The sequence below is a fragment of the Gobio gobio genome (assembly GCF_949357685.1).
Source record: "Gobio gobio genome assembly, chromosome: 1".
Classification (NCBI taxonomy): domain Eukaryota; kingdom Metazoa; phylum Chordata; class Actinopteri; order Cypriniformes; family Gobionidae; genus Gobio; species Gobio gobio.
Window position 1 is genome coordinate 38569734 of NC_137097.1, and position 26637 is coordinate 38596370.

The 26637-nt window shown below is 38.3% G+C and overlaps 1 protein-coding gene across 1 annotated transcript in view; it reads right to left on the bottom strand.

Moving 5' to 3' along the window:
• Positions 1 to 2002: 2002 nt before the first annotated feature.
• sdk2a (sidekick cell adhesion molecule 2a) overlaps positions 2003 to 26637 on the bottom strand; it is a gene marked incomplete at its 3' end in the record, with an annotated part of 72726 nt that continues 48091 nt past the window's right edge. Inside the window, exons 34-44 of the mRNA XM_079818134.1 lie at positions 24028 to 24129; positions 23736 to 23851; positions 20302 to 20488; positions 18509 to 18646; positions 15611 to 15772; positions 15393 to 15518; positions 15145 to 15309; positions 14910 to 15050; positions 11879 to 12023; positions 6489 to 6618; positions 2003 to 2404 (exon numbers count right to left, since the gene is read on the bottom strand). Coding sequence (XP_079674260.1) covers positions 2003 to 2404; positions 6489 to 6618; positions 11879 to 12023; positions 14910 to 15050; positions 15145 to 15309; positions 15393 to 15518; positions 15611 to 15772; positions 18509 to 18646; positions 20302 to 20488; positions 23736 to 23851; positions 24028 to 24129 — 1814 coding nt within the window. The remainder of the gene's footprint in view (positions 2405 to 6488; positions 6619 to 11878; positions 12024 to 14909; positions 15051 to 15144; positions 15310 to 15392; positions 15519 to 15610; positions 15773 to 18508; positions 18647 to 20301; positions 20489 to 23735; positions 23852 to 24027; positions 24130 to 26637) is intronic.

The window sequence follows — 26637 nt, forward strand, 5'->3', positions numbered from 1 at the left end:
TTTTTAATAACTCATCTGTTTAAATTATACTAAGCCTTCAATTTCTGCATAATTAAGGGTGTGGCCACTTAAGTGACAGATGGATTGCCACTGCTGGTTTCAGCAACCAGGCACCTCAGCTCCACCCACGTCCCGCCTCTTTGCCCATTTTCAGTTATCCGTGAGTGACGCGCTGCCAAGATGGCGACGGCCGGCTCTGCCCACTTTGGGCTTCAAAAATGCTCTTCAGAAAACTACAGGTGACGTCACGGGCACTACGTCCATTGTTTTATACAGTCTATGGTCTTGTATTGAATTCTTTAGAAATTCCATTTCACAAAAAAAATATTTTCTGCTCTTTAGTGTTAAAGTTCGGTTGGTCTAAGGGTACGTTTGCACGACAATGATTTACTAAAAATGGAAACCTTAGCATTTTTCACATACAGACGCCAACAATGTTAAAACTATTCCGGTTCACACGCATTAAAAACGCTATATATATATATAGGCTGTTTACACAGAGACGATACTGGTATCGTTTTCAAAAACTTGCACTTTGAAACTCGAGTTTTCAGACACTCAAAATGGCGGTGTCGTGTAAATGAACGGCCAAAACACATAAAAAGTTTTCCGTTTTTAGTTGAAAACAGTGTCGTGTAAATAGCCCATAAGAAGCTGAAAAAACTCCCTCAGAGATTTACAAATTCACAGTTGTTATATTTTTTGTAATGCAAATACATGATTAAAACATTAATATATTTCGCATTATTTGATTATATCTTGTGGATACGTTGTCATTTTCCATAAAGTGAAGGGTCATTTCATGTGTTCTCAAAACGTTTGGCTAAAGTTCGAATTAAGTTATGGAAACGATATTTCTGAATGTTCTCTGACTATTCTGAAACAAGCAGTAACATTTAAAAAAATATTAGACCAACATCCTGAAACCGTTTCAGAAAAAAAGTTCCATGAACGATGAATAAATAATGTTTTTGTGCTAATGTCTCTGAAAACATTATTAAAGACCAGATAACTTTGAACAAACATTCTACTCGCGTTAATGGAAGAATGTTTGTTACCAAACTAATGGATGTGATCCTCAACAGACTATACAAAGATTTTGACCCAATACTAACAATAAATAAAGCAGAATCAAGTGGATTATTATTCACTTAATGAGACACATTTCCATCCCGAATGTATCACAATTTCATGAAAATAATGATACAATGGTAGAGCCTCTTCCTTTGCAGTATCTCCTTGGTTGGATGTAAGCAATAGTAAGCAAAAAATAAATAAAAATCGTATCATATGAATCATACAGAAATTCCATACTTTTCCCTTCTCAAAGTTTGTTGACTAAGAAGCAGAATGTTCAAGAGGGGGAATGCAGAATGTTCAGTTTCAAGAGACCGTCATTGCACCAAACTCACAGTTGCAATATTTTTCTTCCAGAAATTTCTGTGTGAAAGACATCAGAGCGATATCACAAAAACAGAATTATAAAGACAAGCGCTTTTGGAAATCTGCAGCATTATATGAAATGCTGTTTGTTCTCATCACTTTAAAACATTTACACTGGGGTGCAGCAGTCCAGCTACAGTTGTCTTTTCTTTGCCTTAAATATTTCAAAATCCTAAAACTTAAATGAAACGTGAAAAATTTAAAAGAAGGAAACTCCCGATGGTCTCAGACATTTGGACTCCACTGTATATGCAGTCAGTTTTTTTATATTTCGGACATTTTTCTGTATATCCACTCTTTTTTTTTGTGAAGGATGAAGTGAATATATTTCAAAATGTACAACCGACAAACCGATCCTTCAGAATGATTGTCTATGTTTCAATGCTCTTGCACGCACATATAAACTCAAATACACCTGCACACCTGGCCAAATAAAATCCAAAAGCAGCTCTTGATGTCCGACAAGGTGCAGCAAGGGGGGGGGGGATTATACAGAACAGACCAATAACACTGCAGGAGTCCCTCCCAGGCGTGTTGTCATTGGAATGAGAGTCTTGTATCAAACAAAGGAGGAGAATCCTGTGGCCGGGACCTGGGCAGAGGTGCCCAGGCTGCTAGGGGGCCTGTATAGGTTGTGCTGGCTGTGGTTGTCAGAGGTAAGCAGTGACGGGGTGGGAGTCCGGCTTCCCTTGGGCCTGAACAGGGTGCCCTGGCCCTGGGGCTGCGGGGAGGGATTGCTGTGGGGTAGCAGAGGTGGTAGCGGTGGCAGCGGAGGCGGGTGGGGACGGGACTCCTGTTCTGCCACCGTGTCGGGCTGGGCGTAGCCGTACGCCGGAGGCCGAGAGACGCCTTTCTGTTGCCGGCGCCAGGAATTATAGTAGGTGGGGTCACTGATGTAGTGGTTGACGAAGGAGTGGGTCTTCTGCCGGTTTGGATCCAACTCATACTCACTGTCACTTCCCTGTAATCGAACAAGAAATAAACGTTCACTATTTGTGATATCTTGTACTTCCCTTACCAGTTTGCATTGGAACTGTGCATTGTAGCACTTTTTAATTTGGATAAAAGCCTCTGCTAAAAGACCATCAGGGATACATTAAATTGATCAAACGTGATAGTAAAGATATTTACATTGTTTCAAAATATTTCTATTTCAAAAATATTAGCAGCATTATCAACATTGATAATAATAAGACGTTTTTTTGAGCAGCAAATCATCATATTAGAAGGATTTCTAAAGGATCATGTGACACTGGAGTAATGATGCTGAAAATGCAGCTTTGCACCACAGAAGTAAATTACATTTTAAAATATAGTCAAATAGAAAACAGTTATATTCACAATAGTACCTGTATTGATCAAAATAATTTTTTCAAGAACATTAAAAATCTTACAGATCTCAAACCTTTGAATGGTAGTAAAATCATAAAATAAGCTGTTTAGATGAATACAAGTTGTAGAAGTTGAATAAAACAACATAATTTCCCATATTCCATAATTCCTTTTAAATTAAGGAATAATTTGCACAAAGTGAGTACTGTAATTTTTTTACTTACCCTCATGATTTTTAAAAACTGCTATTACTTTTGTGAGAAACACAAAATTATATAGATTTTTTAACCACTCACTATGGAATGAGCAAATATATACACCGATCAGGCATAACATTATGACCACTGACAGGTAAAGTGAATAACACTGATTATCTCTTCATCACGGCACCTGTTAGTGGGTGGGATATATTAGGCAGCAAGTGAACATTTTGTCCTCAAAGTTGATGTGTTAGAAGCAGGAAAAATGGGCAAGCGTAAGGATTTGAGCGAGTTTGACAAGGGCCAAATTGGGATGGCTAGAAGACTGGGTCAGAGCATCTCCAAAACTGCAGCTCTTGTGGGGTGTTCCGGTCTGCAGTGGTCAGTATCTATCAAAAGTGCTCCAAGGAAGGAATGCATGTGTGGAGTGAAGGCTGGCCCGTGTGGTCCAATCAAACAGACGAGCTACTGTAGCTCAAACTGCTCAAGAAGTTAATGCTGGTTCTGATAGAAAGGTGTCAGAATACACAGTACATCACACTTTGTTGCGTATGGGGCTACAGAGCCGCGGAACAATCAGGGGGCCCATGCTGACCCTGTCCAACTTACAGGATTTAAAGGATCTGCTGCTAACATATTGGTACCACAGCACACCTTCAAGGGTCTAGTGGAGTCCATGCCTCGAAGGGATCAGGGCTGTTTGGGCAATATTATCATAATATTGTCATAATGTTATGCCTGATATATATATATCTTCAAACATTCTCCTGTTATGTTCAATGGAAAACTAACAGCATACAGGGTTGGAATGGCATTAGGGTGAGTAAAATTTAATAAGCTGTTGTTTTAATGAGAGGGATATGAGCAAGGGTTCAGAATACTCTACAGATTCCTATGATCAGCACTGCTCTACTAAACTACTAGACACAAACTACGGCCTCACCTAAAACTCGGAGGAGCAGTGATCTTATATGAAAACATAAGCGCCTCCTGTAAGGGCAAAAACATTATTTACAGAACCTCACAGTCAGATGACAAATCAAAATCAGAATGTTTAACGATGACAGATGGTTCTCATGCTCTACTTAAACTGTAAATGTCCACCAGCTCTATGACTGTTGTCTTCTGTCAGAGACGGTCTGAATTAAAACCCAAATTGCTCGTTTACAAGACATTATGCCAAATTGTGGCAGGGTGGGAGGGTTTTCTTTGAAGGAGGAATGTTATTTTAATATGGTACCTGACAAACAGGCAAAAAGCTCCCAGTAGGATTGTGGGAGGAATGACAAATGCTCAAAACAAGAGGAGTGCCCCCTACTTTCTCACAGCTTGGGACAAATGATTAACCAATCACCATGACACTTTAAGCCCTAGTTTCATAGTTATTTTGTCAAATACTGCAAACACGAAGAGAAAAGATTGTAGTATTTTACATTTCTTGTTGCATAAAAATAACCCTATTTGTAATGATGGGGACATTTCAGACATGAGAAATAATTTAAGCCATTTTCCCCTCCCTTTCCAGGCAATGCATATAAATTAGACCAGCTGGTCTGGAATGAGATGAGCAGTTTGTAAAAGAAAGGTCATTCTTATCATCATTAATTTAATGTGTTTGGAGAAATAATGGTTCAGCTTAAAATAATGGCATTTTGAAGGCCCATAGGAACATTTTCTCCTTTTCACAGCTCTTTCAAGAGATTTAATGAAGTTCTCTGCTTTTTTTTCTTATAAGTATCAACTTGATCTCAAATATTTGTTCAAGAAGTGTGGACAATGAGGCAGTAGCTATGTTTTCAAGCAAAGTAGCAAATTTAACTTGTGTGCAAAATTGAATATCATATAAAACATTTGCGAATAAAGCGCTGTTTCCATCCAGTGAGCCGAAGAAAATAGAATCGTCACTTCCTGATAAACTGGCGTTAAATATCACTAAGAAAAATGGAAGTTGTTGCAGCAGGAAATGCCACTGTATATAATAATTTTCATATATAATAAATAACTTGCACCTCAGAGCGTGCAGTTGAAAAGCAATAAAGTTATTTGTTTGGGAACGCAGTTGTGCAAGACAGTTCTGGAAGATACTGAACCACTTTGACAGCAGACTTAGCTAGGGCATTTCAGAACAACCAAAACAGGTTTTTATGCATATTATGCAATATTCCAAAAAGCGCATAAAGATAGGTGGATTTAAACATAGCTAATTGCTATGGAAGCTTGTTTCCAACACAGAATAAAACATTTTAAAAGATAATTGTCAGTTTTTATCTCACAATTGAGAGTTTACATCTCGCAATTCAGACTTTTTTTTCTCCGAATTGCAAGATATCAACAGACAATTGCGAGTTATAAAGTAAGAATTGTGGGTTATAAAGTCAGAATTGTGAGATATAAAGTCACAATTGTGAGATATAAAGTCCGAATTGTGTGCTATAAAGTCCGAATTGTGAGATATAAAGTGAGATATAAAGTCAGAATTGTGAGATATAAAGTCAGAATTGTGTGATATAAAGTCAGAATTGTGTGATATAAAGTCAGAATTGTGAGATATAAAGTCAGAATTGTGAGATATAGAGTCAGAATTGTGTTATAAAGTCAGAATTGTGAGATATAAAGTCAGAATTGTGTTATAAAGTCAGGATTGTGAGATATAAAGTCAGAATTGTGAGATATAAAGTCAGAATTGTGAGATATAAAGTCAGAATTGTGTTATAAAGTCAGAATTGCGTGATATAAAGTCGGAATTGTGAGTTATAAAGTGAGAATTGTGTTATATAAAGTCAGAATTGTGAGAGAAAAAAGTCAGTTACAATTGCGACTTTAAATCACGCAATTCTGAGTCAGAAAAAGTCAGAGTTGTGAGATAAAAAGTCGCAATTACCTTTTGCAATTACCGCAATTAATATTTTTTATTCTGTGGAGAAAACAATCTTCCATAAATTGCTGATGTACAGTGAGATTACTAGGGTTTTTAGTCAGGAGAAGCCTAAAAGGCAGAAGACTTAAGCAAACATCTCCATTTGTTCTCAATTTAATCTCATTGCTGTCTAAGAACAATCCAGGTGTTAAAAAGACCCCTTCTGTGTTTTTTCTTCCCTGCGGGGGATGGTCTGTAGCGTTTTGTGTGTTCAACACTTCATTTACAATGTTAATTAACATCCACAAGCTTACTGACAAAAGAAAACATGTGAATGATAAACAATACAGTCACATGTAAGGCAGGGCCTGATTTTATCCTTTAGCAATTCATTGAATTGGAAACAGTGGGCATTTAATACCAGAATGGAGTCAGGCGGTTGGGGGGAGGGGTTGACAAATAAGAGGGATGTGATGTCAGCCGAAACAGAGTCATTTCAAAGGCAAAGCAAGTTATTCAACTTTTTTTTCCCCGGAATAACATGTACTGATGAATCAAGGACAATAAGACCAGGAACATGTACACAGGGTCAATTCTGATTCCAGAAAACATTAGAGAACAGAAAAAAAATAATTTGCCTTTTTGGGGTGAATCACCTGTGAGTCAGACACTTCTGAGGGCTTCTCGGTCAGGCTGCTGCTCTCAGCTGGGACCAAGTCATTGTACTTGATGCTGACATCTTCATCAGAGTAGTGTAGGCTGCCAGGACTGGGTCGCGGTGGAGATCTGGAGGACCAACATACAGAGAAATGATTCATTAATTCACTGGTGAAATTAAATCTCAATTTTTACTTTGTTTCTGTACTTAAGCACATTTTTCAAGTATCAGTTTTTTTTTTTTTGAAACTTTTACTCTAAAGCATAATAATGTACTTTTTACTCCACCACATTTCATAAAAACCTGTCGTTCCTTGTTATTTGAACTGAAGAAATCAGTTCTCAGAGATACGATAACAGAGTCCTCTTAACATTGTTTTTATTGTAGCCTATGTTTATATGTCAACACATTAAACACATTTTATTTTTTTATCATTCCTATATACTATATGGTATATTATTATGGTTATTTTTACTCGAACGCTTGAACTATCAGTAATCGAAGTTAAAGGGGTCATGAATTGAAAAATCAACTTTCCCTTGAGCTTTTGATATATAAAAGGTCATGGTAATACAAGAATATCCTGTACGTTTCAGAGCTGAAAACTTCTTTGTTAGTCAAAGAAAAGCTTTTATTGACACCAGGCCCAGCAAAAGAGAGATCTCAGAATGTGCCAGGCTGTGACGTCAGAGTTTAGTGAAGCCTGATTCTATAGCCCAACCCACTGACTCGAGCCTGGCATGTTAAATAAATAACAGGCCTACATGGAGCTAAACCGGATCGAACTTCCAAGCAATAAAGCTTATGGCATGTTTCAAACAGCTTCCTTCGGATTCCAAAATGCATGGTTGAACTTTATTTTTAATGAAGATCTAACTCATGTGGGGTTAGACATTGCATTTGTTCGCTTCATTTCACCGTGGATTCATTTGTAAACTAGAGATTTGCAGACAGGATGAGATTAAAAAACGATGCTGTGGCTTCTGAATCTGACAGGAATGAAGCAACACAATTATGTGAGTAAAAAATCTGTTTTTTTATATGTAATAGTATTGCATTGTTGCGTTTGATATCTATTATGTACGTGTCTAACTAAACATACCTTACCACACTGTCACAGGCTTTGTATTTGAGTTGGTTCATTGACTCCTGCTATTCCTGATCAGACTTGAACATGTATGGGCTTGTACTTGCGCGTTTGTGTGTGTGTGTTATGCACGGTTCGCTGTAATATCGACCGATCGGGCCGGCCAAGTAGTAAAAAATAACATTCCAATTAATTGCGGGTGGGTGGATGAGAGATCAATCATTGTGTTTGTTTGATAAAGACATTTTGCGAGCCCTTTGGGCGAATCATTCCGGTTGCCGTTTTTCCACACGTTTTCAAAACAAGTGCCCACGTGTACTGACGGGGGAGCAGAAGCTCATTATAATGCAAAACTGTTATCCAATCATAGCAGTGGGTGTTTAGTTCCAAGTCTTCAATGCGGCACGCCCATAAAAACCGAGCGTTTCAAGAGCTAGGCTCAAAACCAGTGTTGAAAATAGCCTATTACTTATTCATTATGATGTTTTTGAATGTAAAAACCATGCGAATGTCATAAGTTGACCTCAGACAACAGTATAAAAAAAATTAGTTCATGACCCCTTTAAATGTTTTCGTATCTGCATAATCTTCCTTATTGACTAATGCTTGCTACTTGAACATTCATAATAATTCATAATAATGTCAGACTGAGCCGTAACCTATCTAAGCTCTATCGATGGTGCATTTTACCCCCCCACCACATGTATTTTGAGGAGTATGATGGAATATATAAAAGTGTCTGAAGGCAGAAATAGTTTGTAACCATAACTGTACAAAAATGTGTAAAAAGAACTGTTGATTGGCACTTCCTGCAGACTGGGGTTTTTAACACTCCACTTTTTTTCACCAAACTTCCACACTGGCGAGCAAACTTTTTGTGCGAGAAGAGTACATTTTGTGCGGCAATAGTAGCATTGTCACCTTCTTTTTTATTAATCTTTTTTCCATATTATGATGGGTGGCAACCAACGCTAAGATGCAACGCCTCCACATGTTGGAGAGTCAACAAGATAGTTACTGGTCGCTGGGTTATTTACAATATTATCATATGTATAGTATATGTAGTATATCAATATATGATTTTTTACACCTGTGTATTGCAACAGCCCTAAATCAAGTCATTTCATCCTGTTCTCCACACCAGATTACTGCATGATTTCAAAAACTTAGAATTTAGTGCACATATGGGCCTCTTTTAAGATATGCAGACTATGCAGGAGTCACAAGGAACTCATAAAGACCCAATGATGCAGCATCCTCATGGATCAATGGATCAAAGCTGATTTTGATTGGATGAATACACTCAGAGCAGTCCAGGAGAAACAGCGGATGATGAGTCTTCTGAAAGGGAAAGAGACAGGGAATCGTCCACTCATTGGGGGCTACTGGGGTTGGACTGTTAAAAGGGGTTGTGCTCGTTAAAAAGGAAGGTAGAAGGATCACCTCATAGCAGGATGGGGTTATTTGATTTGCCATAATGAGGTCTGATATGCTCAAAGTCAAGGTCACTGGAGACGTTAGCTTTTGAACTGAGGCTGCTAAGCTTCCCTTTACTTCTGTTGGCTTATAAATCAAGCTGAAATAACACACACACAGGGAAAAGCTTTAAAGAACCACGCGGTGAACTAATGAGTAAAGGGAATATCTGATATGCAAAAGGGTTTGTGAAAAACATGGCATCCACCAGCTGATAGCATCAATGGCGAAACATATGAGGCTTTGTTCAACCTGAAAACGAACAAGAGGACCATGCGCGAGCTGTATATTAATGGAAAGCCTTGGTGGTGGAAGGGTTGTCCCAACAAAAATCGGGCCTCTGGGAATAAAGCAAGAGTCCTAGGGGGAGGGGAGGGTTATCACATTGTATCTGTTTAAAATTCAAAGGAGGCTGAGGTTTGAGAAAGGTTGAAGCAGAGAGGCGGAGCCACGTCAAACAGCCCCCAACACCCCTCAGAAGCCAGAGAGGAGCTTTAATTATTCACGAGTGCTGAGGTCCTCCATTCTTCTCATCTCTCGCCTCTATCTCTTCCGTCCCATACCAAGCCCTTTCCTTTTTTACCTCAATCAAAGATATCTCTCGTGGCTCAATCTTGATGGGAGCTCATTAGCAGGACTGCATCCAAAGTGGAAGTCCTTCGGCGCCCAGGCTCCTTGATCCCAACCCTGGGCCTCTGCATCTGGGCAGAGGACCAGCATAAACCCCCCAGCACATTCCAGTATAATGGGCGCACAGCGGCTTCTCCAATTACCACCAGAGGAAGCTTGAAGCAGACCCATCCCTTCAACCAATCACATTAAGTAGCCTTCAGACTCCTTCGTAAAGAAACTTTAGTTAATTAAAACAACGAGAATGCTGTGGACCATTATTTTACACTGTTCATGCAAATATGTCCAAATCCAAAGTGTCTGCAGAAGTCCTGAAGCAGGGCGTGAGCTACAGAAGGGTTTGAGGGTGGTCTGACCCCGACAATTAAGGCTTGAATGCCATTTAAGGATGAGATAAATGTACTAAACTGTTTTAATTCTACATATTGCATTGCAAGTCTGACATGGTTAATGAAAATATGCAACCTGGTCACATTCGCCCAATTAGATAATTATAGCAACATAATTATTTTAATTTCTCTTTCTGCGAGCGTCACATGGCGTAGCTCCACCCACCATGAAATATCATTGGTCCAAAATTTTGGTCCACATAAGTGCAAACTAAACACCAAATATACTCTGATTGGCTTGCAGTGTGTAAACATGTTGGATCGGTTAGAACAACTGGTCAGAACAGTGTTATGATCCGTATCAGATAATACACTGACAAAACCTTAAAAAACTGTCATTAATAATCAATATATTATAGATAATAATAACTTCCAAGTTTTGGCTGATGTTTGGCTAAATGTGCTAGAAGTGATATAATATATAGTTTGGGTTGCCTGTGGCAAGCCTCAGAAAAAAACTGTGCCCAGAGAATTACCTATAGACCATTTGGGTGTTTGCAAACATCAATGACGTGTTTTGTGGGCGGAGCAAGTAGCTGTTAGCAAGTAGCTGACCGTTCTGCAGTAGCACTCAATGGAAGCCATGTAATAAAACAATAAAAAGGTCATTTCGAGTTTATCTCTCACAATTTTGACTTTCTATCTCGCATTTCCAAGTTTATATTATACGAAAAAATATCAGAATTGCAAGATATAAATAATTCTGTCTTTTTCCCCTCAGAATTGTGTTTATATCCCCCAATTATGACCTATCCCCTTCAAAATTGTGATATCAACTTGCAATTGCAAGAAAAAAAGTCAGAATTATGAGATAGACCTAAAAATGTTATGTTTAAATGTTTCCTTTATAAAAAAGTTCTAGGTTTAAATATTATTTCATGCTGTAACTGCAAAGCTATTATGCCCCTATGAACTGCATATGTGAATATTATGCAGATCTATTGTTTACATCAAATCCATGCTTTAATAGTAAAGCTTTTTATCAACGCAGGTTTCATCAGTCCAGTCTGCGTTTAGCTTTAGTTTAGTCTTTTTTGCATTCTGATTCTGACATCCAAAGGCACAACAAGACATTTTTTCTCTTATTCCGTGGATTTTGCCCATTTTCCTCCACTTGTTACCACTGTTTTTTTGTGCGCGCAGCTGCAAATGATGTAATCGTGATGTCGACTCCAAATTGGTTTATAAAAGTCCTTAAAAACGTGAAACCCCCTAACTGTCATTAAATAACTCACAGCCTTGAAGATCTTTCTCTTGGTCCTCAAGCAACCAGGGACATGGTATGACCATCATGAATGTCTGATCTAAGCGCAAGAGCATGTGAAGAAAGATGCTTTGTTGAAGCAGCTTACATAAATAGTCAATTTCTACAGAATGCACTTTGAATGTCAATAAGACACAAAGGAGGGAGGTCTGACTGAGTGGTCCAACTTCCACATTCTGGTGTGTTCTTTCAGCTGACAGATTGCAGTTGGAAATTTGAAAAGAGCGACTGTCATTAAAATCCATGCCAACTCAATCCATTTAAAGGATGCCTGTAGTAGAATTTAAATCATCGGCTGGGCCAAATCTCTGTGTGTGGACAGAATACATTCCTCTCTGGCTCTTTGTTGGTAGCCATTTGGGAATTAAACCCATTGTGCAAATAATGTCCTGAACAGAATACTGACAGTGTTTACCCCAAAGAAAATTTCCAGAAAAAACATCACATTAGCAGAGCGGGAACTGTTGCAGGCTCTATGTGACGTGATATCACAGTGTATGTATATGATGAATTGAAATCAATTTTCATACATATATACTAACCGGGTGTAGATTCCGTTCTTACGGCAGAAGGAATTTTTGACAGAGAGTCGACGGTTGTTGAGCTCCAGGGCAGGGAAGCGTCCTTCATCCAGCCGCACCATCTCTCCATGGGATAGGGGCAGAGATGTGCAGTTCGAGTGGGCACCTACAGACAGAGATAAGAAGACAATCTATTAGGATCTTGACAAAAGTGGCAGAAATATCCACCCATCCATCCATCCTAAATTCAACTAAAAAACAAACAAACAAGCAAAAACTTCATCATATTTTTATTAAAATACATATCTCACTTGATCCCAACAACCTTACGGGCCTGCCAGCCCAGATCTCGAACGACTGATCTCTAGTGGTATGGCTCTGGCTTTGACCTTGTGTACGTGACCATGGCAGCTAGGCAAGTCAAATCTCACTAGGTCATCCAGCACACATCTTCTAAAGTCAGAAGACCTCTGATCTCAAAGGCTCAGGGTCTCACTGAAGTGTGATTTCAGGGAGGTGAGGAGATCAGTGACCTCTCTGCCTAGATGGAACAGTGTGATCTCCCACCTTGCAGAACTTCTTCCCTCACTGGGCTTCAGTAAAACAAACCGGCACCAATAGATCAGGACCGAACGGAGCCGGGTGAGTGGGGAGTATCTTGAGAAAAGCCCTTTGTGTCCTACACAAACACTTCCCTTGTGCTCCTCACACATCCACAACCATGTTTACTGACCCTGGCACAGCACTAAGCACTGACCGAGGCAGCCATGTGAGAATCCCTCCCACACTCACAGATCAGCACGCAACTCGACCTCCCCAGAACTCTAAGCAGACAGATGCAACATGCATGGAGCCCACAGTCCATAACCAAAACTAGAACTTTCTTGATCTGACAAGCTCTCACTGGGTGGCTTTATGCAACTTCTCAGAGTAAATGCACATGCTTTTTTAATCAATTCAATTGGAAATAAAGGGTTGGGTAAGTCATAAAGAATTGCTCTTTTTTAACAGCCGTGACACACCAAGCTAAAGTTCGGCCGTCAACAACGTCGGACAGATGTTGAGCATCTGTCAGCTCAGGTTTTGCCACGTGTTCTACACCGTCACCCCTAGTTGCCACAGCCTTAAAGTGTCATTAAACCCCTAAGCACATTTTTTGAGATGTGATCAGATGTACAGGCTGCACATCACTGAAAACACTAAAAGCACATTTTAACAATAAGTGGACATTTTTGCGTTTTTCAGAGCAGTTTTGTTCTTCCGGGTTGAAGTGTGGATGCGTGGATCCGGAGTGTGTGATTGGCTATGGGCACGATTTTACGTGATCCAGTTCTGAGCGCTTCAATCCAATCACTACGCTGTAGTATATGCATGAGATCGCATTACAGCAGATAATTTAAACGTCACAGTCCTGTTCCTTCACCTCTGCCTGTTCAGTGCTGCGGTAGGACACATGTGTGCAAGTGTACATTTCTTCAACACAGTAGCACAAAAGTGTAGTTTCATTTTCCCACAATGGTGTCAGAGCTGGAGTTTGGCTACCAACACATGGAAAATTTGACTGTAACAATATGTAGTATAAAACAACACACGGAGCGTGCATGAGAGAGGTTTTCTATGTGGAACACCCCGATGAGTTTAACAACGCTCGCAAGGTAGATCATAGAGCATATATGGACGTTTCAAGTTTTTATGGACATATTTCATATACTCATGTGTATGCACACATATTTAATCATGTCTTCACATGAAATAAATGTGCAACTAAGGATACTGATACTTTTGATCATGAACGTGATGACATGAGGAATTATTCTGATACACAGAAGACAATTAATGTAGACTGACAATTCAAAGAAAAATGGACAAAAAAGTAACTATGCATCTATTCTTTCTTCGTTAAATTGATATTATTATTAAAGTCTATTAATAGACTTATTATTATTACATACTGTATATTATTAGACCTTTTAAAGTCCCAGTGAACCGGAAGTTGCAACTGACTTTATTTCAGTGCTGTGATGTATTTCCAAGTGAAGCGGAATATTGAATAGAGGGCAGGGTTTTACTTCAGCACTCCTCCTCTCCATCTCTCGCTCATAGCAGACTAACGGTTGGAGGGGAGTGGTTAAGGGTATTCAAACCCAAGCCGTCACACAGTCGTCATCGGAAAGGGAACGCCATTCAAGACCGGAAGTTACTTTTCAGATTTTGATTAAAGATTACAGCGGCAAACAATTTTTTTCTGTGTATTAACTTGCACGGATTAGTTGTTCACCCTAAGACCTGTAATGTGGGCTAACAAATTCAATAAGATCAATTTTGATTTCATGAGGACTTTAAATATTCTTATGCATTTCTCGTTCGTTCTTGAGAGTTTGTTGTCATTTAGCTAGGGTTAGATTTTTAAAGTGCATCAAGGTGCCCTCAACTCTGTGTTTTGTGCGTGTGTGTGTGTGTGTGTGTGTGTGTGTGTGTGTGTGTGTGTGTGTGTGTGTGTGTGTGTGTGTGTGATATTTAAAATTAATATTTTATATTATTATAGTCTGTATAGTGAGTGAGTTCCAGGTCTGTGTTTTATTGGTTGTTGTCTCACTTTTTCCCACCCTCTACTCTCCCGCTTTTCCACAGCTTTACATGCCCATTTCTTGAGTTTTGTTTGGAACTAAATCAAGAATAGTGAGAAAAGACTTGACGGTCACCTTCTTTCCCAAGCTGAGAGAAGACATGAGATGATGAGGGATGTAATTTTGCTTGGAGCAGCAGACTGCCTCCCTCTGAAGCAGGCAAATGAGTCAGCAATCATTTTGATAGCAATGACCACAACCAAATGAAGCAAACACACACTGCTATTGATTCTTTGTGCATCTCTCAAGTGGAAAATCACTTTTTCCCAGAGCACCATAGCGATACCCACCAGTGATGGGAAAATAGAGCTAAATTTGAGTCCATCTCACATTAGTCACGTGAGTCAGCAGAAAGAGACAGCACAATCAGGGAAATCGAGAGACATTATGGATCTATTTTGAGTGTTTTTGGCTTATCAACCCACCTGAGTCTGTTTTCTTGGTGTATTTTTTGCTCTGACCTCGAATGATGAGGATGAAGATGAGCAGAAGGATGAAAATGAGGCCCACGAGAGCAATAACCACCAGAAACCACCATTCCTCATAAAAGGGGGAGACCTTTTGGGCTGGTAAAAAGAGAAAAGAAGCAGAAAAATGGGTTTCCACAATGAAACACGAAAGTGTTTAGGCTTTCTGGCATGCTTGTTCAAGTTCACTCACCTGATATTGAAGGAGAAGGGGCACTTGGAGAACCGTAGCCATAGTCATTCACCGCGATGACACGGAAGTCATAGGTGACCCCTTCTCTGAGAGTATCCAGGTTAAGAGTGTATGATGTCACCTCTTTAGGGATGTCTTTGATTAGAATATCCCACAGACCTTCATCTGTTGGTGGTGAGATGCCATTATTCCCTCTGTAATGACATTAAATTCTGCGTTTCTAAACAATTTCTGTTTCTTCAACTCACCAGATGGTCTTGCCTCTATAACATAGCGTGTGATGGGAGCACGGCCGGGGTCACCACTGGACCAGTGGAGAGTGAGGGCCGAGCCGTAACGAGAGATAAATGGCTCTCCCGGAGGTCCCGGAGCACCTGTATCGTGAAATAGGGCAATAAGACTCTTGAGCTTTAGATTTATTGGTGTTACAAAATAGAAAACATGGCTAAATGTGAGGAAGCAAGACCTTCTCCGGGGCCAGTGGTGATGTTGGCCTCGACCTCTGGTCCATAGGTAAGGGTTTTAGCACGGATGCGGAAGTTGTAGGTCACTCCATCTGCCAGATCCTTGATTTTCATCCACAAGGGGGCGCTGCCCTTCACATCCACTGTGACAATCTTACTGACACCTGAAGTGTGAGGAGAGGAGTCTGTAGAGGAAACACTCAAACTCTAGATACCATGCTAGAGTAAAACACTAACATACAAACACTAATTATTACACAGCTTTTGTTATCTGCTATCACCAGACCAAGCTCAATTTAAGATTGAACATTGGTCTGGGGAGTCTGCTATGTATTTTCTACTGCACAAGAGGCGTGATGAACGAGCATATTTTAAATGACTCTGTACTCAATTGGATATTCCTTCAACCAATCAGACCACAAGAGGCGTGATCAACGCCGCTTCTCTATCCGTCATCATGTTACACCCGCCAATAGCATGCCAGGTGGATAAAAGCCAGTCTGTGATTGGTTCCCACAAAAGTGTAACAGAAGCAGTAGAAATTAATGTACAGGTTTCCAGACTGACTTGCGGGGCGAAAACAAAATTGCCGGTAGATCAGGCTGGGTTTACCCAGTATACAGCTTTTGACCTTTTACCATTTAAAAAAAATTTAAGACTTATTTCAAAACATTCAAAAAACATCTTCAAATGAACTCTTTCCCCGCCATTGACAGAAATTTCCGTCATTTATGAGACAACATTTTTCTGCCATTGACGTAATTTTCCGGCTTTCCATGGTTTCACCGTTATGTGGTAGGGGGTGCTTTTATGTATCTTCAGAATAAAGAATCTCCGAATCAAAACACAGATGATATAGAAGCAGAAACAAGCGATAGCATATGTAAGCAGATGCATATGTAAAATAACGCGCAATATTAAACAGCATATAAATCAAAACTGCCTATGTTACCGAATGAAAGGACCCAGGATGAGGTCTAGGACTGTGGCGCCGTGGGGTGTTGATGGACTCAATCTACTCCATCTGTGGTTTAGTCATTGTTATGAATCTGATCTGAATGTAGTCTTTGACAAAAATGTGATTTTCTCAGCTTTTTGCTCAAAATGTTGCTTTTGTGAAATGATCAAAAATGATGTCGTGGAAAGAGTTAATGTTTGAAAATGCTCCATTGACTTATATTGATAGAATGTTCAGCATCCATCTATCTGGTATTCATGATTCATCTTAATATTTGCATATTGAAAAAGTATTGTTTTCTTTCTTATAACCATTTGCATACTGACTTGTGACATGGTCTTGTTTTCCGTTTAACCGTCATTTCTGTTCTGTTTAAATTTAAAGCAACCTTCATGTTGCACAGTGACTATAGCTATATTTTGAATACTATGCAAATGTATGCAGTAGTATCCAGATTTTCTGTATGCATACTTGGTTGATCTTCTACATTTTCTAAAAACAGGCAGCTGTAATGTTTACTGTATTCAGTGTGTTCACAGTATTCCTGAACATGGCATGTGTTGATGCACTGAATCCAGTGGGTTACTGAAAGAAAACAAGATGTTTTAGTGCTCTCGGTGTCACTAAAATGGCAAAGTGTTTCTGATGCAGCATTTACTTTATGATTACCCTCCTCCTCATTATTTTTTTAAAGTTATACATCAACCTTCTTAGTATTCCTCAGTCAATGTATTATATAATAACAAGTTATATCAATATAACAAGAAAAAAAGAATACAATTATTAAAACAATGCCCATTTTCCCCATTTCCCGTTTTCCCATTCATTTTTGAAAAAATTTTATAGGGTTGTATAGGGTTGCTAACGGCCCGGGGTTAGTAACAGTATATTTATTTTGCACAACAATAATTGAATATTTTATTACTGAATAAGTGCAATTCACCTGTCTTGTCTGTTATGTCTGATACACAATGATGAAGTGACGTTTCACTCATAGTTACCGCAGGCAGAAAACAAAAGAATAGAAAGAATCATCAGCAAAACTTGAAATGGCTCAGAGATTTACTGCAGAGCAAGAACTGAACACTATTCAAATATTACTGTCACTGTCACTTGATGCTGGATCTGGTGAAGAAGCTGTCAGCGCTCAACATTGATTTTGAAGATGTTGAAAATGATAGTTTTTTTAATATGTTTGAGATGGTGAATATGAGGCAGATGCTGAATGTACTGGGAAATGAGCTCTGATGAGGCCAGTGATGATGGTTTCTGTAATTGTTACTCTAATATCAGGTGAGTTTTATAATATCGCGACAGGTAGAGATCTATCTATGTTAGATATAGATCCGGGTCGCTAAAGACCCCAATATGTAATAATGATGGGCGAAACATTCATGCATTTAAGGTTTAAATTACACATTAATACTATTCTTTTGTTGCTTTGCAAACGCAGGCGTTGCTTTCAGAGTTTTATACTCAAATTCGCATTTACGTGTGAACACTGCACAAGGTCATGCTCTAGGGGTTAAACTAACAAAGAAAGTTGGGCTTTTTTCTTTGAAGCGTATCTTCCAGATACGGGCCCTTGGTAAACAGCAGCCCAGCACATCTGGTTTTCCCCCGAAGGCTTGACCACTCTGGAGCCATAATGGGACCACAGTAATTCCCTCTCTGATCCCAATTACGGTGGAATTTGGCCAATGCACCACACTTGGCAATTTTTTAACCATGCCTTGCTCAATAACAGGGCAAAGGGAGGGAAGCTTCCCAGAGGAATGCCATTCATTGCACGCCAAAAAAAAACTCATCTTGAACACATTTGGAGAGCAAATTTCAGACATGTGTAAGTTTAAAAAAGCATGACAGGCCTAAAATGGTGTAAATCAGCTGCTGACTGACTGCTACCTCAATAATTTGCTTTTAGTGTGGTGTAGTTTCTCACCATCCACAGGCGTGCAGGGCTCGTAGACCACACGGTATCCCTCCACGATGCCATTGGGCTGCTTGGGCTCACCCCAGGACATGTTGACCGAGGTAGTGGTGAGTTCACTAAAGTGGATAAAATTGGGAGCGCTTGGAGCTGTGGAGTAAAAGAGCTCTCATTAAACATCTAACACGGTTTCATGAACGTGCATTATGATTGTTTGATTTCAATAGATCTAGCCAGGGCCCAAAATTAACGTTTGCCAAGAACAAAACGCGAGTAAAAATGGACCTTGGTGAGTAAATAAAACAGTTACTTGCAGTTGGTTGGTAACTGTATTAAGAACTGGAACATAATACATGGTATAAATAAAAATTTAGATCAATAATCAGAATTTTACTGCAGTAGGTGATGTGAGTCTACTAAAGTCAAAATCTGTTGCATGTCTTTTGAAAAAAGATGCTTCAGAAAAAGAAAAAAAAACGTAAAACAGCTTTTACCTCAGGCAATACATGTATCAGGATTTTTTCTTGGCCTTAGCTACCAAAATAAAAGTAATGGAAAGAAACAATAAGTATACACATGTTTTTAACAGGTGCAATTTCACAGAAAAACTAAGAGTCTGTGTATGATGTATGGTATAAAAAAGTATTTCCATTATCATACACTTGCATTCAAAAGTTTGGGATTGGCATTTTTCAATGATTTTCAAAAACTGTTTCTATTTTAATATATATATATATATTTTTTTATTTTTTATTTTTTTTGTGGACACCCAGATACAGTATATTATTTGCATGTTTGAAGGATTCTTTGATAAATATGATAATATAAATATAAAATAAATAGAAGAATCTATTTATTATAATGAATAGAAAGTTAGAACAGTACTTATTTGAAATATAAATCTTTATCATTATACATTTCTGTATTGTCGTTTTTGATTAATGCATCCTTGCTGAATAAAAGTATATACTATATATGTATATATTTTATTTTTACAAAAAAAAACTGACCTCAATATATACACTATATAATGAAAGTTGTAATTAATAATGCTGGTAAGAAATATTTCTTTCTTTCTTTTATTTTATACTGTATTATTTATAATTTTTTCTCAATTCACGCACTATCTAGCAGGTGTGGCAAAATATATTCTTGACCCTGGACACATTTAAATTTAGAAAACCTTAAAAAGTTATTTTCAGCACATGTATATTTAAGCACTCTTCTGCTGTGAGAGGCCAGGGTAATGTTGCAGTAATGTAAGGAATTAGTTTGCCCTCCGGAAGATTGGCATGGAGGCTTGTGTTGGCTCATCTCCCAGTGTCTTAGGGTAAGCTGAGCCAAGATTCAGTCTCGCCTGTACTGTTCTCATTGTTACTTCCACACTACACTGTCACAGTCTTTAAGGGAGCGGAAAAGACTGAATTAACTTTTCTCAATCGCTTGGAACACAGTTCTTCTTATGCTGACCTGCCAAAAGCACTTCCCCAATATGTGGCCCATTTTCTCCAACTCAGTTCCCAGCTCCCTGTCCTAAACGAACTGTCATGCGCTTCCGTTCCAACAGAATACCCCCCAATATTCAGAGACAGCCCATTTCCTTCATAATCTAGCACTATACTCCTCATGCAATCAATATGATGTGATCCGTCCAATTGAAAATGAATAACCTTTCCAGCAGGGAACGTTGAGAAAACAGTGGGATCAAAGATCACGACCATTCTCCCAAAGCGGGTTTAGCATGAAGGTCACTTCATTGGTTGTTGATTGATGTATTTTGCATTGACTTGAGTCCCACGGATCACCTGCTTGCTGAGTGCGCCCTCTGGTGGGCAGCGAGCGCGGGCCGTCCCCTGCGGCGTTGAAGGCAGCAACGCTGATCATGTAGGTGGTGTAGCCAGTCAAGTTCTTCAGCTTCACGCTCAGCTCCGGCAGGAAGAGAGTGCGGAGTCGCTCAGTCTCATTCTGCAGCTGAAACTCCCAGTGATAAATCTAGCAAGACAAATCGCACAAATTAATAATTTCGGAAGATGTAAATCTGATAGGCTATTAAGCTTAATATTTTAGAGCAGCAGTCCTCAAACCTTTCAGACCAAGCGCCATGTCTGATTAAATCAGTCTATCAGACTAAGTATCACTTAGTCACCTAGTCATTATGCTATTCTATTATAATATAATAGTAGCCTATTTGTGCAAGAATGTGGGCTTGTTTAAGGCCTGTTCACACCAACAACAATAACTATAAATATAATGATAATTATATTAGCATCCAAACCAATGCACAATAACGTTGTTTATTATAACCTTGATCTTGTTAAAGTCGGGTGAATTCTGATAGGCTGTCACTGTTTTTATTGTTGATCAGCTGGGGAAAAATTGTTCTGACGTGACTTTCCTATTCTCATTGAATTAGAATGAATATTAAAACTTTAATTATCATTCAAGTTATTGTCCTTGGTGTGAATGGGCATTTAGAGCATCTATAGACATATGGGTCAATGACATGACATGTATTTTTTGTGTCTGAATTCATTATCTTCCTAAAAAGAATTGTAATAAAAACATGTCATACATCAAATTGATCTACAATAGTACCTTTATAAGAAATTCAATTGACTTTTTGAGTTGTGGTGTTTGAAAGACCAAAAATGTCCGGTGCTGCAACTGTCCGAACATATGGTTTGAGTTTGTCATATTGAGTTTGAAATGTCAGGTGGTGCGACCAGCAAATTTACATTTAAAAGTATCAATTCCCACTGTAATAGCAACATGAAGAAATATAACTGTAAACCGTTATATAATGTATACAAAACATTTTTACAGTTAAAAACAAAACCTAAAAACTCCTTATGGAAAATTGGATGTTTGAACACATAGAAAAGTGTCCATTTATATGAATTGGACTAAAAGGGCAATACATAAAGAAATGGAAAGGGAATTTACCATGTGATATGCATTTTAGACACTACAATGATTCATATGTATATTGTATATATGTATATTATTTTAAATGAATATATGATCGCACCACCTGACATTTTCTGGGTGGTAAAATCAGTAATCTTGTTTAATAATAAATGAATGCTGTCTTAAAAGCTGTAAAACCAATATGAATCAACAGCATACATTCTTTGGACATAAAAATGCACTTTAAAACTGTTTTATCTTAAAAACCTTATTTGTCATTGACCCATATGCACTTTCTAGTTCTTATTTAAATTGTAAGCAAGAAACATAAAGAATTGATAATTTTTTTTTTGTTGTTGTTTCGGCTTATTTTCATGCTTGTTGTGGTTTATTTTGAATGGTTTGATTTTCAGTAGTCACACTAGTCTCATGTCAACATGTTTAAAGGTGCAGTATGCGATTTTTCAAAATTTTGTTGAACACTGTTGATATTTGTTATCACCCCAAACAAACACACCCCTCTCCCTCTGCCCCCAAAATGCATGAACACATTATGCAAGAGTGGATGTCTCTTTATCGTTGCTGAAGCGAACCAAAATAATGCTTTGCGAAAAATAAAGCGAAGATGACGAACAAACGACAAGGAAGCACAAAAATTAACATACAGTACACAAGAGTATATACAAGCAAGAATCTGATGTTAGTCGCCAGCAGCACAGACTCAAAACCATTTTACTCATGTATGGAGCAGAAACAACACAACCTCGGCGACTGATTTCAGGCCTTCCAGCAAAAGCCTCTCCAGCTCTGGAAATCTTTTCTAATATTAATGCAGGTCCTAAAGCTCTTGCCTGATCATAAACCTTCTTTTTCCATTATATTCCTCTGAGCCTTTCTCTTGTGTAATGTCGCTCTCTCTCAGCATCTCTATTTTCTACAAATCTCCCTCTTGCTCAGCTTACTCTCCTCCCCCATCATGGGTGGACACGCCCCCTACTGCTGATTGGCTACAAGTTTGTTGGGGTGATTGGTCTCATGCACTTTCAACAGAGTTTTTCGAAAATCGCTTACTGCACCTTTAAAATTGCAGTGTGTAATTTATGCAACACTAGTGGCATCAAAACAAACTGCAAAAACAACTTAAAAGGTAAAGTTTGTCAAGAAAAAACTTTGAATATTGGCTTGAAAAAGCCTCGCCTGAAAGGTAAAAACTGTTTGACGATTGGTTTGATGTTTAAAGGTTATATAAGCCTTTTATAGTTTGAATACTTGGAAGGTACTCTGAAGAAGAATACTCTGAAGAAAGGTTTCAAAGTGTGAAGGTTACTTAAGAGTTGTCTGTTTGGAATTCTTGGCCAGCTTGAAGAGACATTTTAATGGATTTGAAGCCTTGCTGGTTACTTATGTTTTAGTCGGTTACTAGGGTATGTGGTTGCTAAGGCTTTGATAGATGGTGTTCTAATTGATTGCTCAGGCCTTGCTAAGCAGTTGCTAAGGCTCTTGAATTTTTGTTAGAGCTTAAAAGCTCTAGGGAGGCACATTGCGGCCCGTTCACACCAGGGACAATATTTATAATGATAAAGATTTAGTTTTAAAAATCATTGTAAATGTAAAAGAACAGCACCACAACCAACATATCACAGAAGAATTCATTGGATTAATTTTCTCAAGCAATTTTTTCCAGTTGTTGAATGATAAAAACATTGACCAATCAGAATCCACCCTGCTGAGCTCAAGCATTAAAGTACACTCTAAAAGTCTTAATCATAGAGGAACCACTTTTGGTGCTATATAGCACCATATCTTAACATGTTCTGTATATGGTAGCGGAGCTATATAGCACCTTAGTCAAAGAACCGCTGAAGAACCACTGAAGCACCAAAATTGGTGCTATATAGCACTTAAAAAGCTTCCCCTATGATTACGAGCCAATAACCATTTTTGGTGCCATATAGAACTTTTTTTTTTAGAGTGTAGCAGACGACAAAATGCAGCACATGCAGAGCAATATTGTGCGCTGCAGTGGACGCTTATATAGTTATTATTATTGATAATGGCTTTGTCAGGTTACACAAACACCGCACTTGTCTTTCATCCCTCGCTAAACTCAAGTTATTTGTATAGCTAATGTTGCTATGTTGACTAGGTCAAATAAGCAATAATTATGATATTTGTTTGCTTGTTTGAACTGAGGGACAATCCAGAATTACTTCCTCTGGTAACTCACAGCATTTCCACAGTTGTGTTGTCCACCATCAGGGGGCGCTCAAAGAACCACTGTTTTAGTTTTGAATTGATCTTTGAATTGCTGAAGCACACTGAAGTGCTGTACCTTATAGCCTTGAATATCCCCATTTTGGGCCTCCACTGGAGGAGGGTCCCATGTGACGTCAAGCTGAGTGGCTGTTGAGGACTGGATAGTGACTCTCTGAGGTGGAGCGGTGGGCACTGATGAGGACAGATAAAGAGAGAGAGAGATGATCAAACTAGACTCCAGCAATACCTAGGCAGTTTGAACTGATTTATTAGACGTTATACTGACTGACAAAACTGACACATGCTTTTATTAGACTGTGAAAACAATATTGACTAAGAGTATCCAGGAGGAGTATTTGTGTCCTTACCTGCCTCTCCCACAAACACCTCCTGTGGCGAACTGGTAGGTCCCTCCCCTACCGCATTATACACGCTCAGTCGGATCTCGTAGCGCTTGTGTTTATTCAGATCTGAACAATGGAGAAAATGTGCACACATAGACACCCTAGTCAATATTGCATGATAAAACCTTAAGTGGTGCTAAAACATAATGATCCCGTTCCAATGAAGTGAGATGTTGTGAGGAAAAGTCAATGACAGTGTGGAGAGAAATGGGCACAGTCAGACGTGAGAAGAGAGACAAATGGGACTGGGCTCTCGTGTGAGCAAATAAACGAGGTGTGAGAAAGAGTCGTTTCTGGAGTTGAGAGATTGAGTTTGGCAGGATGAGGGAATGGATGATTGGAAAGCAGTGTTGGGGAGTAACTAACCCAAATTAACGATGCTGTTAACTTAACTATGTTCTTCAGTATAATCAGAGTAACGTTTCCAGGAATAAGTTACTGTTTCCTGATTCGGCTTTTCATTAAAAAGAACCGGTGTGAAAAATTATTTACAGATTTGAGTCCATGTGTGCATATCTTTATTTGTATTGATATACAGAAACAAATATCATTAATAACATTAATTATTAACTATTTAAATAAAAAAATTTAATTATACATTAATATTTCAGCATCATTACTCCAGTCTCCAGGCCGTTTGTCAAAGACTCAATTGTCTTGTATCATTGGAATTCTTAGGTAAAGACAAACAAAATGTATACCTTCGATTTCATTTGAAAAAAAATTCCACCATTTAGAATTTGGTCCAAAAATTACTTTTGCGAACTAGTCCTAGGGTTTTTGCCAGATTGGAACCAATCTAGTCTAGTCTAGTGCAGAAATATTCTATGTAATCGGAATATCAATAATTATCAAAAAATAACGTTGAAATTTCGATTCACTGTCGCTACGGAGCACCACTTGTTGGCGCTATAACAGGGCAATGTAGCATTTTACGAGTGTGTAAACAATTGTATATTACCAGGGTTTTAAATTAACACCCACCAACCCACCAAATGTGGGTAAAAAATCTGCTGTGGCGGGTAACGCTGTCAAATAACTAGCCAATTTGGCGGGTTACTTATCATGTTCACTCCGGTTCACTCACTCTGCTGGGGAAGTTTGTGTAAGCCAAATCTGCGCAGATTTAGTGCAAATACTCAACTTGTGAGTCATTATGATATATTAAATACAGGGTATTGCGCAGAATCTGCACATATCTGGCTGGCTTGAACATACGTGTAATAAATAATGGTGCGCTTATCATTTGAATTGAAGCAAAAAAAAACATCAAAATGCAGCGATACTTCACTTGCCTTGGGTAACTATCACCAATGACAAAAGGAAAGACCCGGCAAGCAACGAAGGAAACCAAGAAAAGAAAATTTGAAGTTTTAATACCATTGGCAAACTGGGCGTGAGTGACAGGCCACAGGTTTGTTTTGTTCCATGTGGTGTTTAATGTTCTTTGTACTGTATGGATCTGTCCACCTAAAATACATTTTTGGTGAAAATGATGATGACGAAAGAGGAAGGGAGGAGATGGCTGGATGACAGAATTTTGTTTGAATAAGAAATGAACGTATGAAATCCAAATTTTATAATAAATAAATAGTTTATAAATGGCAAACCCAATTTTACAGTGCTTAAGAAGAATATTAAAATGCGCATAGATGTTATCTTAAAATCTAAAAATAGCAAAGCAATTAAAACAAATTATGTACCCTCTCTGTTGTTTTCTATCTTTCTCTTTTCCCTCTTTTTTAATTTCTATTTTATTGTGAAGTGATGTTCTTCTGATATAAAATGGAAGTTACCCTTGTAGGTTTGCAGTGTGCTTGTTCACTACTCACTACTATGTGAGTGTGCACTAACTTGGATGGGTTAAATTTGTCCTTGGCAGAGGACAAATTGTGAGTATGGGTTCATACTTGGCCATCACGTCACATCACTTTAATTTTAATTTAAGTTTTTTAACTTTACATTTACATTCTATTTGATGATAAAGCATTAAAAAAGAAGAAAAAAAGTATATATATACTGTACATATGTATATATAATAATACACAGATAATAGTACACTGTATATATAATAATTATTTAAAAAATGCTGAACTTTACCCTTTGGAAAGCTATATCAGGGTTATTTAGAAAAGGGGCGTGGCAAAATATACTATAAAAGTCTATAATTCCTAAACAAACAAAAAAACTCAAAACTTCACAAAATTAGGTGAGCTCATGTGCCATGATTCTAAACAAGCATGCAAACTTGTATGGAGACTGAACCATAGGTGGCTCTATAACTGTTAAAAACATAAAAAAAACATTAAAAAATATATATATATTTCCTTAGTAAATTGCCTGTATTGGCTGTAAATTATCTTTTCCATCTATAATCTAAGTGGTTGCATGCTTGCTAAATAAAACATAATACCTTTTTATGCATTGGCTTAAAGGCCTTAAAGTGCTTGAACCCAGATAATTAATGCTCGCAGCTATATTAATGATTATTTTTATTATTATCAATGTTAACTGTTGTGCCGCATTATATTGTTGTGGAAACTGAGATGCATTTGTTTATCAGGATTCTACTGT